Raw genomic sequence first — 11469 nt, forward strand, 5'->3', positions numbered from 1 at the left:
AAGACAGCAAGAGACACTGGTAGTGAAGTATAGGAAATATCTGGGACCCAAACAGAAAAATATTGAAATGTAAGGCAGTCGCTGAGTCAGACATCGAAGAGTCAGGGCCTGTCTCTTCCAGATCACAGAGCCTTTAAAAGGCGATTGAGGGCAGAACAGACTTCCCTAAGGAAAAAAAAAATGCTTACATACATAATACCTCCCATGGAATTTCAGAGGCTCACAAACCGCCCACTGAAACCCATTCACAAAGCCCAGGGTAAGAAGCTCCCTCTCTCTTCTTGGCCTTCCTAGAGCCATAGCTGTCTCCACTGTTATCCTCAGTGGGACCGGAACCTCAAGCCCTGTCACTCTCGGAGCCCTACCAGTGCACGAAAGCAAGTGTGTCGAGAACAGCAAACATGAACTGTTGGGGGCATTTCTAACTATGGTGTCAAAGTACACACACAGCACTTTTTAATAATTGTGTGTGCTTGAGTGGTTACTATTGCCTGAAATGGCCCTAAGAGCTTATTGTTAGCTTCGAAAGACTTGATCCCAACAAAAAAGTCACGTGTAAGCTGCCAGCTACCTATATTTTCAGTTAAGCTTCTCTGCGTATCTTCCTTTCACATTCGTTGCCTTATTGACATGTATCATGGTGTGAACAGCAGAGCTGGTTTTCATCATGAGAACAGACAACATGGTGTTGAGGAGGGTGGGTTACTGGAGGCTCAACAAGCAAACACTATTAACTTTACAATATTGGCAGATGCCCTACGTGTTATGAACTATCAACGATGTTAAGTACTAAAAGCAAAAGATTAGGCTAAAATGAAAAGGAAACCTTATGTGGCTATGAGACAGAACTCGGGACAATACAAAAAAGCAAATACTACTGGATAGATTTCCTAAATATAAAAAAGCTTAAATCTTGAGATTTTAATGACAGCAAATATTTTCAAATGTATTGGGCTAAAATCCTGGAGCACTAAGATTTATCTAACCGGTTTTTTCTATTTGTAAACATTTTATACAATAGATTCCTAGAAAGTTGAGGTCATCCAACACACACACACACATACAGACACACACACACACACACACACACACACACACACACACACACTTACTGATTTACATTTGAAGTGAATTAAACAGTTTTAGCCTCATGGTTTTCACTCCTAGTGAAAATGCCACCTCACTCCGGAATCTATCTAGTAGCTGCCTGAATGTCTCCTCTGACAGGATGTTCTCTACTTCACAAAGCAATCTGCTCCACTGGAAAACAGTCGTTGCATTGATTTTGTTTAATGAAGTCTATATATAAGTAAATTTTTTTCTAAGTGAAATAAAGGGAAAACACTAAAGCAATGAATTCACGCTACCCAAAGTTTACAGACACTGAAACCAGCACCAAGTTTGCTCCCTTTTCTGTGAGAAGCAAATTGAATCACTCCTTTTGCAGCCTGAAATCATTTATAATTATCTAGGAAAGCAAGGCTCCTTTCTGCAAGGTTCAGTGTTTGGAGCACTGTAATCCTTTGGAACTTCCCTTCACTGTCTAGAGGCATTTCGGGGCTGGGGTACTATTCTGTCAACAGGAAAATACAGACTTAACTGAAAATAATGAACCAGGGTTCTGATTCTTACTAGCGCTAACTATCCTTGTGACTGGAGGTCACTTAACCACTCTGGGCCTCAGTTTCCTTATTCAGAAAGAGAAATGTTTGACTAGATGAATTCCACAATCCCTTATAAAATAATTCTAAACTCGCCATCAGCAGCACTGAAAAAACCTGTAGCCACAGCATTTTTTTGAACTTCATGAAAACTGTATAAATAAATATTTAAATACCTGAACTTATAATGTGTTATATCAATTCCTAATCATCCCTGAATTCTGGTAATGCAACAGAAATAAGTATAAAATGATGAAGGAATATTTAAAGAAAATAAATTAAGAAAAACTGTCCATCAATATTTTTGCCTTTAGTACAGGAAAAAAGATGGACTTTGGCTTTATTTTAGCAAAGGAACAACTATAGAGATAGTTTGAAAACTTCTGACCTAGAGGTCTGACTCCTTCTACCACTGGCCCACACTAAGTAACATAAGCCTTCCAGAAGATGTTCTGAGCTAGGTCTGGCTTTGGGAATAAACTTTGATCCCTGATTTTCCAAAGATCTTATTTAGGCTTACAGGAATCACTCTCCATTCCCTACAGTGCCTAAAAACTTCCAGACTCTTTTCTCCCCCAGGGAAGGGACTCAGAAATTGTTTTATCAGGAGGTGAGTAACCCAGATACTTTCATAGAATCGGGAAACTTGATTAACAAAGCCTCCACTTCCCTTCTGACAGATAGATTCAGAAAGGTAAGTGTACTTCCATTAGCAAGCTTCAGTTTCTGACCATCTCATATCTCCGGGAATGCCCACTTACCACCAAAAGATTACACGTTAATACCATTAATACCCTATCGAGGCCAGCCAGCCAACTTTAGAAAGCATATTCTTTATTGTTAAACATTAATATATCCATCGACACATGAACATTGTGGAACAAAATGATCCTGCTCACTTCATGAAGGAACACTGAAAGTGTCCTGTGCATCTTGAATTTGGGGGAAGAAACGGCTCTGCTGCACCAGAAGAATTACAACTCTTAAGAAGTGATGTGCAAAATCATCTGACAGCCCCCTTAGCAAGCAGAATACTACACAGTGAGGCACTCTGGGAAGGCGAAGGACAGCCACTTACATGTCACATCAACTTTCAATGTATTGGTTCACCTATTTTAATTACACCTATGTCCTGCAAGGAGCCTGCACCCAGCAAACAAAGGCAGACACAAAAAAGTAAATATGTCTTTAAACAATTAGCCCAACAGGAATTGGGTAACCCTCCATGGGACTCCAGATGGTGAGCGACATGCTATTTGCTTTGCCAGTCTGCAACACAAAAATCAAGGCAAGTCCTAGGAGGCAGTCACACTGGACACCATAGCACCCACGGTGGCTTTCTAGGCGACTGGAAGGCGATCCTGGTCGTCCTTCTTAAACGTGCCACTCTCACCAATAATTCGGAGTTTGGTTACCCCACTTTTTTCCTGCTCCCACTCCGGCCCCCTCTATCCCTAACGAAGGAGGCACTACAGCTGGGTATGATGAAATATTTTCCCCTCTACTCTCAAGTTTCTTGCGACGATTAATATACATAATAGCACAGGACCCGCGCTGAACCACGCAGGAGAAGCTGAGATTTCACACATCTGTCAGGATTACCGTCAGGCCCCACCTCTGCGATTGCGACATTCACCAATCGGCATCACAATTGTAAATGTACAATCGGTTCCCTCGCCGGGCTCCGAAGCCAGGAGTGTGCGCAAAGGAGCTGACTATAACTTTGTTTTTTGATTGTTTAGTCGTTATTATTGGTATTATGGTGCAGACCACATTGGTTTTACAAAATGCGTTAGAATCCTAAAGTCTCTTCTCTGCTTTGCTGCCCCTCAAAGATACAAAACTCCAGGGCTACACGGAGCCAGGGGGCAAGGGCTCAGGGTGGCCGGACCAAGTCTTCCTCACCTGTCTCAGGCCTAGGGGCGCCACAGTGACACGGGAAGGGGAGCTGCGTTTGGGAAAGAGGAGCCAGGCTCAGTCCCCTCCCTTCAATGATCCGAGAAAGAAAGACCCGGGCGCCCAGCCAGAACGGGCGCTATTTGCTCCCTTTTATCAAATTCTTATCGGTGCCCCGAGGTGGGAACTGCCGCTTTCGACCAGAGGATACACGGGTTCTGGCTCCGGTCTCACAGTGGAAGTCAGAACAAGAGCAAATCAACACAGGCACTGAGCTCTTCGGGCCTCCAGCTCGAGCGAGGCCAGTCACCCCCACCCGTCGCGGCTGGGTTCCCGATCCCCGCACCGCCTCACGGCCACTCAGTAACTGCTCTCCCGAGGCTCAGGCTATTCAGCCGGCCGTGCGTTGGTTTCCAGCACCCCAGCACCCCAGTCCTGCCAAGCCACCGCCGAGCTCGGGGCTGAAAGCTTCAGCCCGCTGGAGTAGCACTAGTGGGGACAGAAGTGGGGGCCAGACTGAGAGTCGCGCACGATTGCGAGATGAGACGCGGTACCCACGTCTGAGCCGCCGAGTCGTGAGCTCTCACTCTCGCAGCGAGAGGGCCGGGCGGGAGCGGCGCAGAGGGGGCGGGAGGGGACGGGAGGGCAGTGAGAGTTGGCCGGATTTGCCTTTCACCCAGTGCCTAGAGGCTCGGGAGGGCAGGAAGGCAGATTGCGGTGGTCCTTTTCTGTCCTCTTGGGAGAAAAACACCGGGACCTGCCGGGAGCGCCCGGTGTCCCATCCCCTTGCCGCACACCAAGACACACCTGCCCCTGCAACGCAGCCAGGCCCACTACTCACTCTCCCGCAGATTAGAGGTGCGGGATTAGGAAGGGGTTTTTCCAAGCTTCAGTGGAATCTGGAGACACGGAATGGGGACCTTCGCTGGGTCCCGACCTCTCCGTGGGGTCGTGTTCCAGAGCCGCGTTCCGCCTGCGACCCCCTAGTCTGGGACGCAGAGAGGGCATAACAGCTCATCTAGAAGGACCCAAAGAGACCGAAGTAAAAGACGACTGGGTACTGCCCAGCCTGAGAGACTTAAAAGTCGAAAGGTGGCCTGAGTTAAATCGAACCAGAAATATTTCAACCTGCGGGCCGCGGGAGTCTGGGGTAGGGGGAGATTTTGGAAGGTACCGCGGGAGCACCTCCGACCTGCAATGCCATCTCCCTCGGCCTCCCGGCTTCGTTGCATGCTCAGATTCCCGATCCCTTCCGGCCACAGAACTCTCCACTGCGAAGCGACTGCACCGTGTCCCTAGACAGAGCACCTGCTCTCCCCTCTCAAAACCTTCCAAACCGATCCTTGGTTCTCAAAAGACCTCTACGCACTCCTCTCTCACTTGCTCTCGGCCGCGCGGGCCCCGCAAAGCCCGGCCACTCGCCTCAGACCAGCTCCTTAGCCGTCTCGGATTCCGTTTACCTTTTCTTTTCCTTGTCAGCTGTCATTGTCGCTGTGGCCCTTTGAGACGCCGAGCACCTGGGCTCCCCGGCCGGTGGAGGCTGCAGCTGCTGCGTTTGCTGTGGCCCTCGCTCACTCCGAAGTCTGGACCGGTGTTAAAGGTCCTAAGCGCTCGCAGACCCGCAGTCAGGTGGAAGTTTGCGGGCGGCTGGTTAGGTGCGGGTGAAGGGGGTGGAGAAAGGTGACAGGGAGGAACCTGCACCGGGAGGCGGGGTCAGGGAAAGGAGTGGGAGGAGGCTGTCAAATGCAAAACAGAGGGCAGCGAGAAGGGGACCGAAGTTCTTTTTTCCTCGAAAAGGAGTCACTTTCCTGGGTTTTCAAAAAGTAAAGAAGTGGATCCAATGACGGCAGTTGGAAGAGTCCGGGGCCGGGCGGGCACCGCGGCTGAGATGACCATACAGTCTCAGGACACTGCCGAGGATTGTACGGCCGGCTCAGGAGAGCTGGGCGGGAGGGCGGCGGACGCCGGAGCAGTGCTGCAGGCCGCTCCCGAATGTCTGGTTCCCTGGGCTGCCCGCCCACTTTAAAAACTCCGGCGGCCCACGCGGGGGAGGGCACGAGGGGCGCGGGCGCAGGGGCGGGGCGGGCGCGCGCCGGGAGGCCCCGCCCCCGCCCGCTCTGCCCGCGCGGCGCGCCGGGGCAGCCCACCGCATCCCGGCCAATGGAGAGGCGCGGCCGCAGCCTCGGCTCTGACCCCGGCCCGCCCCTCACCTAGCGCTCGGGTCTGCGGCGGCCCGCCTGCCCTGCCTCCTCCTTCTGCAGATGCAGAAGTTGTTTATGAGGTCCGAGGGGTAGCGGGTAGCGAGGTGGGACTCCGCGCCGGGGAGGGACAGCTTATGTGGCTAAGCGACAGCAATAGTCGACTTCTGGGAGTGCTGCTCTGCTCTGGTGTCCTCACACCCCCGCATACCCTCGGGACAAGCGCCGACGGTCCCGCGCCCAGCCGCGCCCGGCAGAGCGGCTGTGGGGTGTCGCTCTCGCGCGTCCCTCGTCCCGCTGCGTGGTCCTACAGCCCGGTGGGGATAATTCCAAGGACCCCAGCAGCTGTGCTGCAGACCTGGCGATGCGCTTTTTTTCTGTAGAGCGCCCTGACTCTGCCTTTGGAAGGAGAGACTGGGAGACCGATCACCCTTGTCGGGTCTGGAGAAAACAGTGCAGTGAAACTGAGCTAGGGTAGCGCCTGTTCTTCCCTATCCTCAACAGGCATGTCGGTTGCTTGCCGAGTTGTGCTGGGCGGTATACTGCTTTGGCTGGGATGCGGGCGAGTAGGGTCTGCCACACCCTACTTCCAGCACCTGCCACCACCGCCAGGGTTGGGGCCAGTTCAAAATTGAACAAGTCAGTCTGGCTTCCTAGTGTTTTCTTGGGATAAGAGTTGACAACATGTCCTCCGAGCAAGAGATCTCAAGCTTGTGTTTCCGGGGTTCCGATTGCAGCCCTAGGAACGCGAAAGCTGACAAGTGTTAGGTTGGGGGACATCAGAGATCTAAGGGGCAGGTAGGTAGAGCTCAAAGGATTTTCCAGCTGCGCTTTAAACCCTGCCTTTAATCCATGTAGGCCTGGCTCCTCTGTCCTGCGCTCAGCTATTCTCCCAAGAATCCCACCCCCTTCCATACTTCCATAGATTACCTTGATCCAGCGTATCTCAGGAAGGGACCAGGGAGGCTCTTAAATCTTTGCAGTTCTGAGAAAGGCCCACAGGCTTCACAAGTGTGAACTGAAGAGAAAGCAAGGGCCATAAAACTGGTTTGCCCTGGGACCCCAAACCTTGCTGTACCTTTCCCCCTTAGCCTTATCACGTTTTATATTAATCTGCCTATAGAACATCCAGGGCTTTTGCTAAGTGAAATAAACCAGTTACAATAAGACAATACTGTAAGATTCCACTTATATGAAGTATCTAAAGTAGTCATTCAGAAACAGAGTAGAAAGGTAGTTACCAGGGCAGGCAGTGAGAATTAGTTTTCAATGGGTATAGTTTGCTTTACACGATGAAAAAATTCCAGAGATCCGTTGCACAACAATGTGAGTATATTTAACTATTGAATGTACACTTAATGGTAAAGACGGTAGATTTAATGCTATACATTTTTACCACAATTACAAAAATAATATCAAGAAAAAAGTAAGCAGAATTTCAAGATTATAGGTTTGTGTCACCACCAAAATGCAAAATAAACATGCATTTTCCCCTTGCTCATGGTAGGAGGGGCAGGGATATCCTCCAGGGGGCTTTGGAAGGCACTGGAAAGCAGAATTACGGAGAGGTGAAAAAACCTGCAGAGAACTGGGGAACCAGGCACCTTTTCTCATTTTCCTAGAGCCGCTGAGCAAGGTGCACACAAACTTTGACAGTCAAGAGATTCTAACAAAAATTGCAAATCTCTCTAGGGAGCCATTTCTTGGAGCTGATAGATTTCAGAAATGGGGTGGTTTCGTACTGGACTTCTCCAGCCCGCCAATCCTAGTGGACAAATTTATTTATCCTAATGAGAAATTCATATTGGTAAGACACAATTTTCTCTTAATCAGCAATGAGCTTACTCACCTCACTTGGGATTGGAGTGAGAGAAGAAACAGGTGCTTTGACAGCTTCCAGGTATCCAAAGCCATTTACTGCCAGAGCAAGGAGCAACTGCTGAGTCCTTGCAAGTCACAAAGCAACACCTCTGAACCATAGAGAATATTTCAGCAGGGTTGGGCTTATGAAATTAGCTTCTTAGATGTTAAAAAAGAAGAAGAAAAGTAAAAGTTCACTAAAGAACGCATCAGCCATATTAATATAGCTCCTTCCCCATGGCCAGCTTGCCCATCTTTCTAATTGGGATTTTGCCCTCTAAGTGAAGGGTCCCTAAGCTAAGATAAACAATCGGGCAGATTTTGTGGAAATCCTAGCGAGTAACTTTGAAGAATCTGGGATTTTGGCAGTGTCTAGAGATTCACCAAAAGCCTGTATAATTTTACCAGCAGAACTGGACCCAGCCTTGCTTAGAGCAGAGCCGAGGAGCCCAATGACCTCTTAAGATTTCTTCCAGAATTCAGTTCTACAAATTTTGCAGGAAGGAGCTAAAAGTGTAAACCTGACAAAGGCTTGCGGCTAAAGTGTGCCATATTACTTTTTAAAGCCCATAGAGAACTAAAGGAGAAAAGCTTTAAAAGATGATGGCGGGGAGAGATGGATCCCAGGATTTAGTGTCTCTGGAGACGTTGATGTTTTGGCCACAGAGGGCAGCAGAGGGCACCACTAAGCAAAGCTCTCAGGCTGTTTGAAATGGGAGCAAACTGCCCATCTCCCAGCACATCTCTTTACCAGTCTCCCAACTCTAGTCTAGACTGCTTGATTTTAACAAAGGACAAGTCTCTAGCTTCCTCTCTCTTCTATAGAGCACTCCCTTAGGAAGATGGGATAGAGATAAGGAGTTAATTTACAAATTTTGCAGAGAGCAGGCACCTGGGATGGAGTGGGCAAGTGGAAGAAAGAGGGCCTCAGTAATAACAGGTAGTGTGGTCCAGGATGTGGTTGGAAATCAGGCTGTAATGGGTGGGATCTAACAGCAGAAGAAGTCTTGGATGGCTGGGCTATTTCTTTAGTATTTTACAACTTTCAGTGCATTGAGGCCAGAGGCCCCTGGGGTGCAAAAGCGGGCCCTCTCGGGGTCATGCAAGTCCCTGTACTATTCCTGGCACCACCACACATGTATCTCCAAGATTATCTATCTGGCTCTGGTCTGGCCAGTTAGTTGGTTTGGGGCTGGGGAGAGCATGCAGTCTAGGGAGTGGAGGTGGAAGAAGGATAATCTGGCAGAGGTCATGGCTGCTTCTCTATTGAAACACTTTTACTGAGTCACCCCTTTCTTCACTCTTGCATGATACTCCCTCTGAACAAAACCAACTCTTAAACTGTGACTTCCATAAATCCATCCTCACACTACTTGTCACTGAACTTCAGGACAAAAACCCATAACCCCTGTGTTTGGCTTCAGACCAAAGCTGTGGGATATTTCACACAGGTATATGCTATATCTACCATTAAATGTTGTGACTTTTTACTCCACAAATCTAGATTTTTTCATCTTTAAAAAGAGCTCTGATTTTTATTGAGAAAAGAGTCAAGCTTTTTTTTTTTTTTCCCCTACTTGAATTCGTAAGTATAAGTATACTGATAGGATCTAGCTTTAAAAAACCGCAGGTTCTTCTACCTCATATGTCTGGATTATTGATTTAAAGACTAAATGTCTTCCATTTCTAGGTCTAGGGACGGGATTTTTGCCCACCAAAGGTCTAGTATGTTTATCTTTCTGTCATTCAACTAATGATGAAGGAGTCATTGGTCTATGGCCACCATGCATGCTGCTTCAGGGAGAATGGAAGGCATCAATCTGCTGGAACAGAAACCTAGTGGTTCTCTTCTGCCCAGGAAGAGACGATCAAGTTGTGCATATCCTACATCTCCCAGATTATGACATATACATTTACCCACTTTTTAAGGCTTCTGAAATCAATAAGCATCTTTTAATGTAGTAATGATTCGAAAACTATTTTTAATTGATATATACAATTTATGTTTTCTTAATTTTTTAATATAAAAATTGAGAGCAAAATCATATAGTCTAAACAATGGGTGTTGTAAGAATTTGGTGCTGGTAAGTTGGAGGGTAGAGAGTGAGTAAGAAAGCAGAAAAAGGTAGAATCCTAGCCATGTCCACTGCTAGGATCCATCTGCCAGGCTTGTGGGTGTGATCTCTGGTGATAAAATAGCACATACATGAGAGGAATGGCCAATAGGAAGGACATACCAGCCCCACCTTAGAGAGAAAACGGCACAGCAGAAATGAAGGTGCTATTGTCACTAAAAATTTTGATGTTGGGCTCCAAACAGCACTACCCTAAAGCTTAGATAACTAAGAATGACACAGAGTTGGGGGTCAGAGATACCCTTCTCACTCTTGTAGTGTGACTTTGGCCTGTAACAAGTGTTAAAATGGAACTTTTCTAGCTCATTTTCAACTGAGGTCCCAAGACGTTAGACTGCCCTTGGGGAAGGGGTGAGACCTTTGACAACATCACTTGGGGAAATATGTCCTTCATTCCTGAAGGGTGATCTGGGCAGCAATCACAAGATCCAGTGTAGTATACGATGTCTGCAGAACAGATGTGGAATCCATAGGAGAAATGCCCACCTAGGAGTCTTAAGGGGATTCTTTCTATGTAGGCTTCAGAAAAAGGTGGCGATGCCACGGGAGGCAGAATCTGAGGGAAGATCTCAAATGGCCAAGTGAAGGAGGTCCTTCTGGAACCATGAAGGGAATAGCCAAGGAACCCACTGAGACCCCAGAGAGGGAAACAGCAGCCATGGCTGCAGGAAATCAAAGAGAAATTACACCCATGCTAGTAAAAGCAAGCAAACAAACAAACAAAAACAACCTTTCCTACTCCTTACTTTTCCTCTTCCTAGCACAGAGAGGACAAAGTAGGCTAGTAGGGAAATAGGAGCAGACGTACTAGGTGAGAAAATATCTTAGGGTCCTCAGTGCCAGGTACCTGGCATAAAATGGACCTCAGTGCAGGGTACCTGGCATAAAATGGACCCCCACTCTCCAGGTTTAAATCTCATATTTAAACTAATAGAAGTGAAAAAGGAAAATGAGAGAAAAGGGCCTCCCAGGTTCAGAAATGGTTTCTCCCCCAAATCATCTCGTCTCCCCAGCAAACCCCCTGCAGGTTCAAGAAGTGGTCAAACATAGCGAGACAACTGAAGCTTTGCACCTATGTTAATTGAGAAGGATAGTTACATGGCATTTAGGGGATCTGGATACTGCAGAAGTTTGATTTTGAAATGTATTAAAAAACAATGAATGAGAAAAATGTTTGCCTCTTTATGATTTCCATGGCTGCGTCAAGGCCTTTTCTATTTGCATCATTCTGGGAACTAAAGTTAGGTCCTTCCATAGCGTTGGTGTTAGAGGGGAGAGTGTCAGGGGCAACTTCTGAAGCACACATTAACATACCCCGAAATGCACATGCAAGTGCACACGTATACATGCGCATGTAGCTTCCCAGGTGCCAAGCCAAGAAATAAGTTCCCATACAAACCTCACTTTAAACTTTACGTTTCTCTTGAGTGCATATCTTTGTCTTTCCCCTTTGAAGAAAACCAGGGATGCAATGCTAGAACATGCCTATACATACTTAAGATTTTAAACTTTGAGGATTTTCTCTTGGTCGCTCTCAGAGGGTTGTTGTCTCTGGTGCATGAATGCTGGGGTTGCAAGCCCAGCTGCGATCAATGTGCTCAATGATATACCCCAGTGCAAAGAAGAGGAGGCACAGACATTTCAAAGCCTTTAGACAATGGGCCTGCGCATGCCCTATCTTAATTGTTAATGTTATATCATGGCAGATTAGCCCTCCTA

The 11469-nt window shown here is 47.6% G+C and overlaps 1 protein-coding gene across 2 annotated transcripts in view; it reads right to left on the minus strand.

Annotated features, from left to right (window-relative positions):
• EPAS1 (endothelial PAS domain protein 1) overlaps nt 1-5565 on the minus strand; it is an 82059-nt gene extending 76494 nt beyond the window's left edge. For both annotated transcript variants that reach the window (XM_039887258.1, XM_039887256.1), the window contains exon 1: nt 5018-5565. In XM_039887258.1, the coding sequence (XP_039743192.1) occupies nt 5018-5043 (26 nt within the window). In that variant the 5' untranslated portion in view covers nt 5044-5565. The remainder of the gene's footprint in view (nt 1-5017) is intronic.
• Nucleotides 5566-11469: the final 5904 nt, after the last annotated feature.

The sequence above is a fragment of the Pteropus medius genome, unplaced genomic scaffold (genome assembly GCF_902729225.1).
Source record: "Pteropus medius unplaced genomic scaffold, Ma_sr-lr_union100, whole genome shotgun sequence".
NCBI classification, from domain to species: domain Eukaryota; kingdom Metazoa; phylum Chordata; class Mammalia; order Chiroptera; family Pteropodidae; genus Pteropus; species Pteropus medius.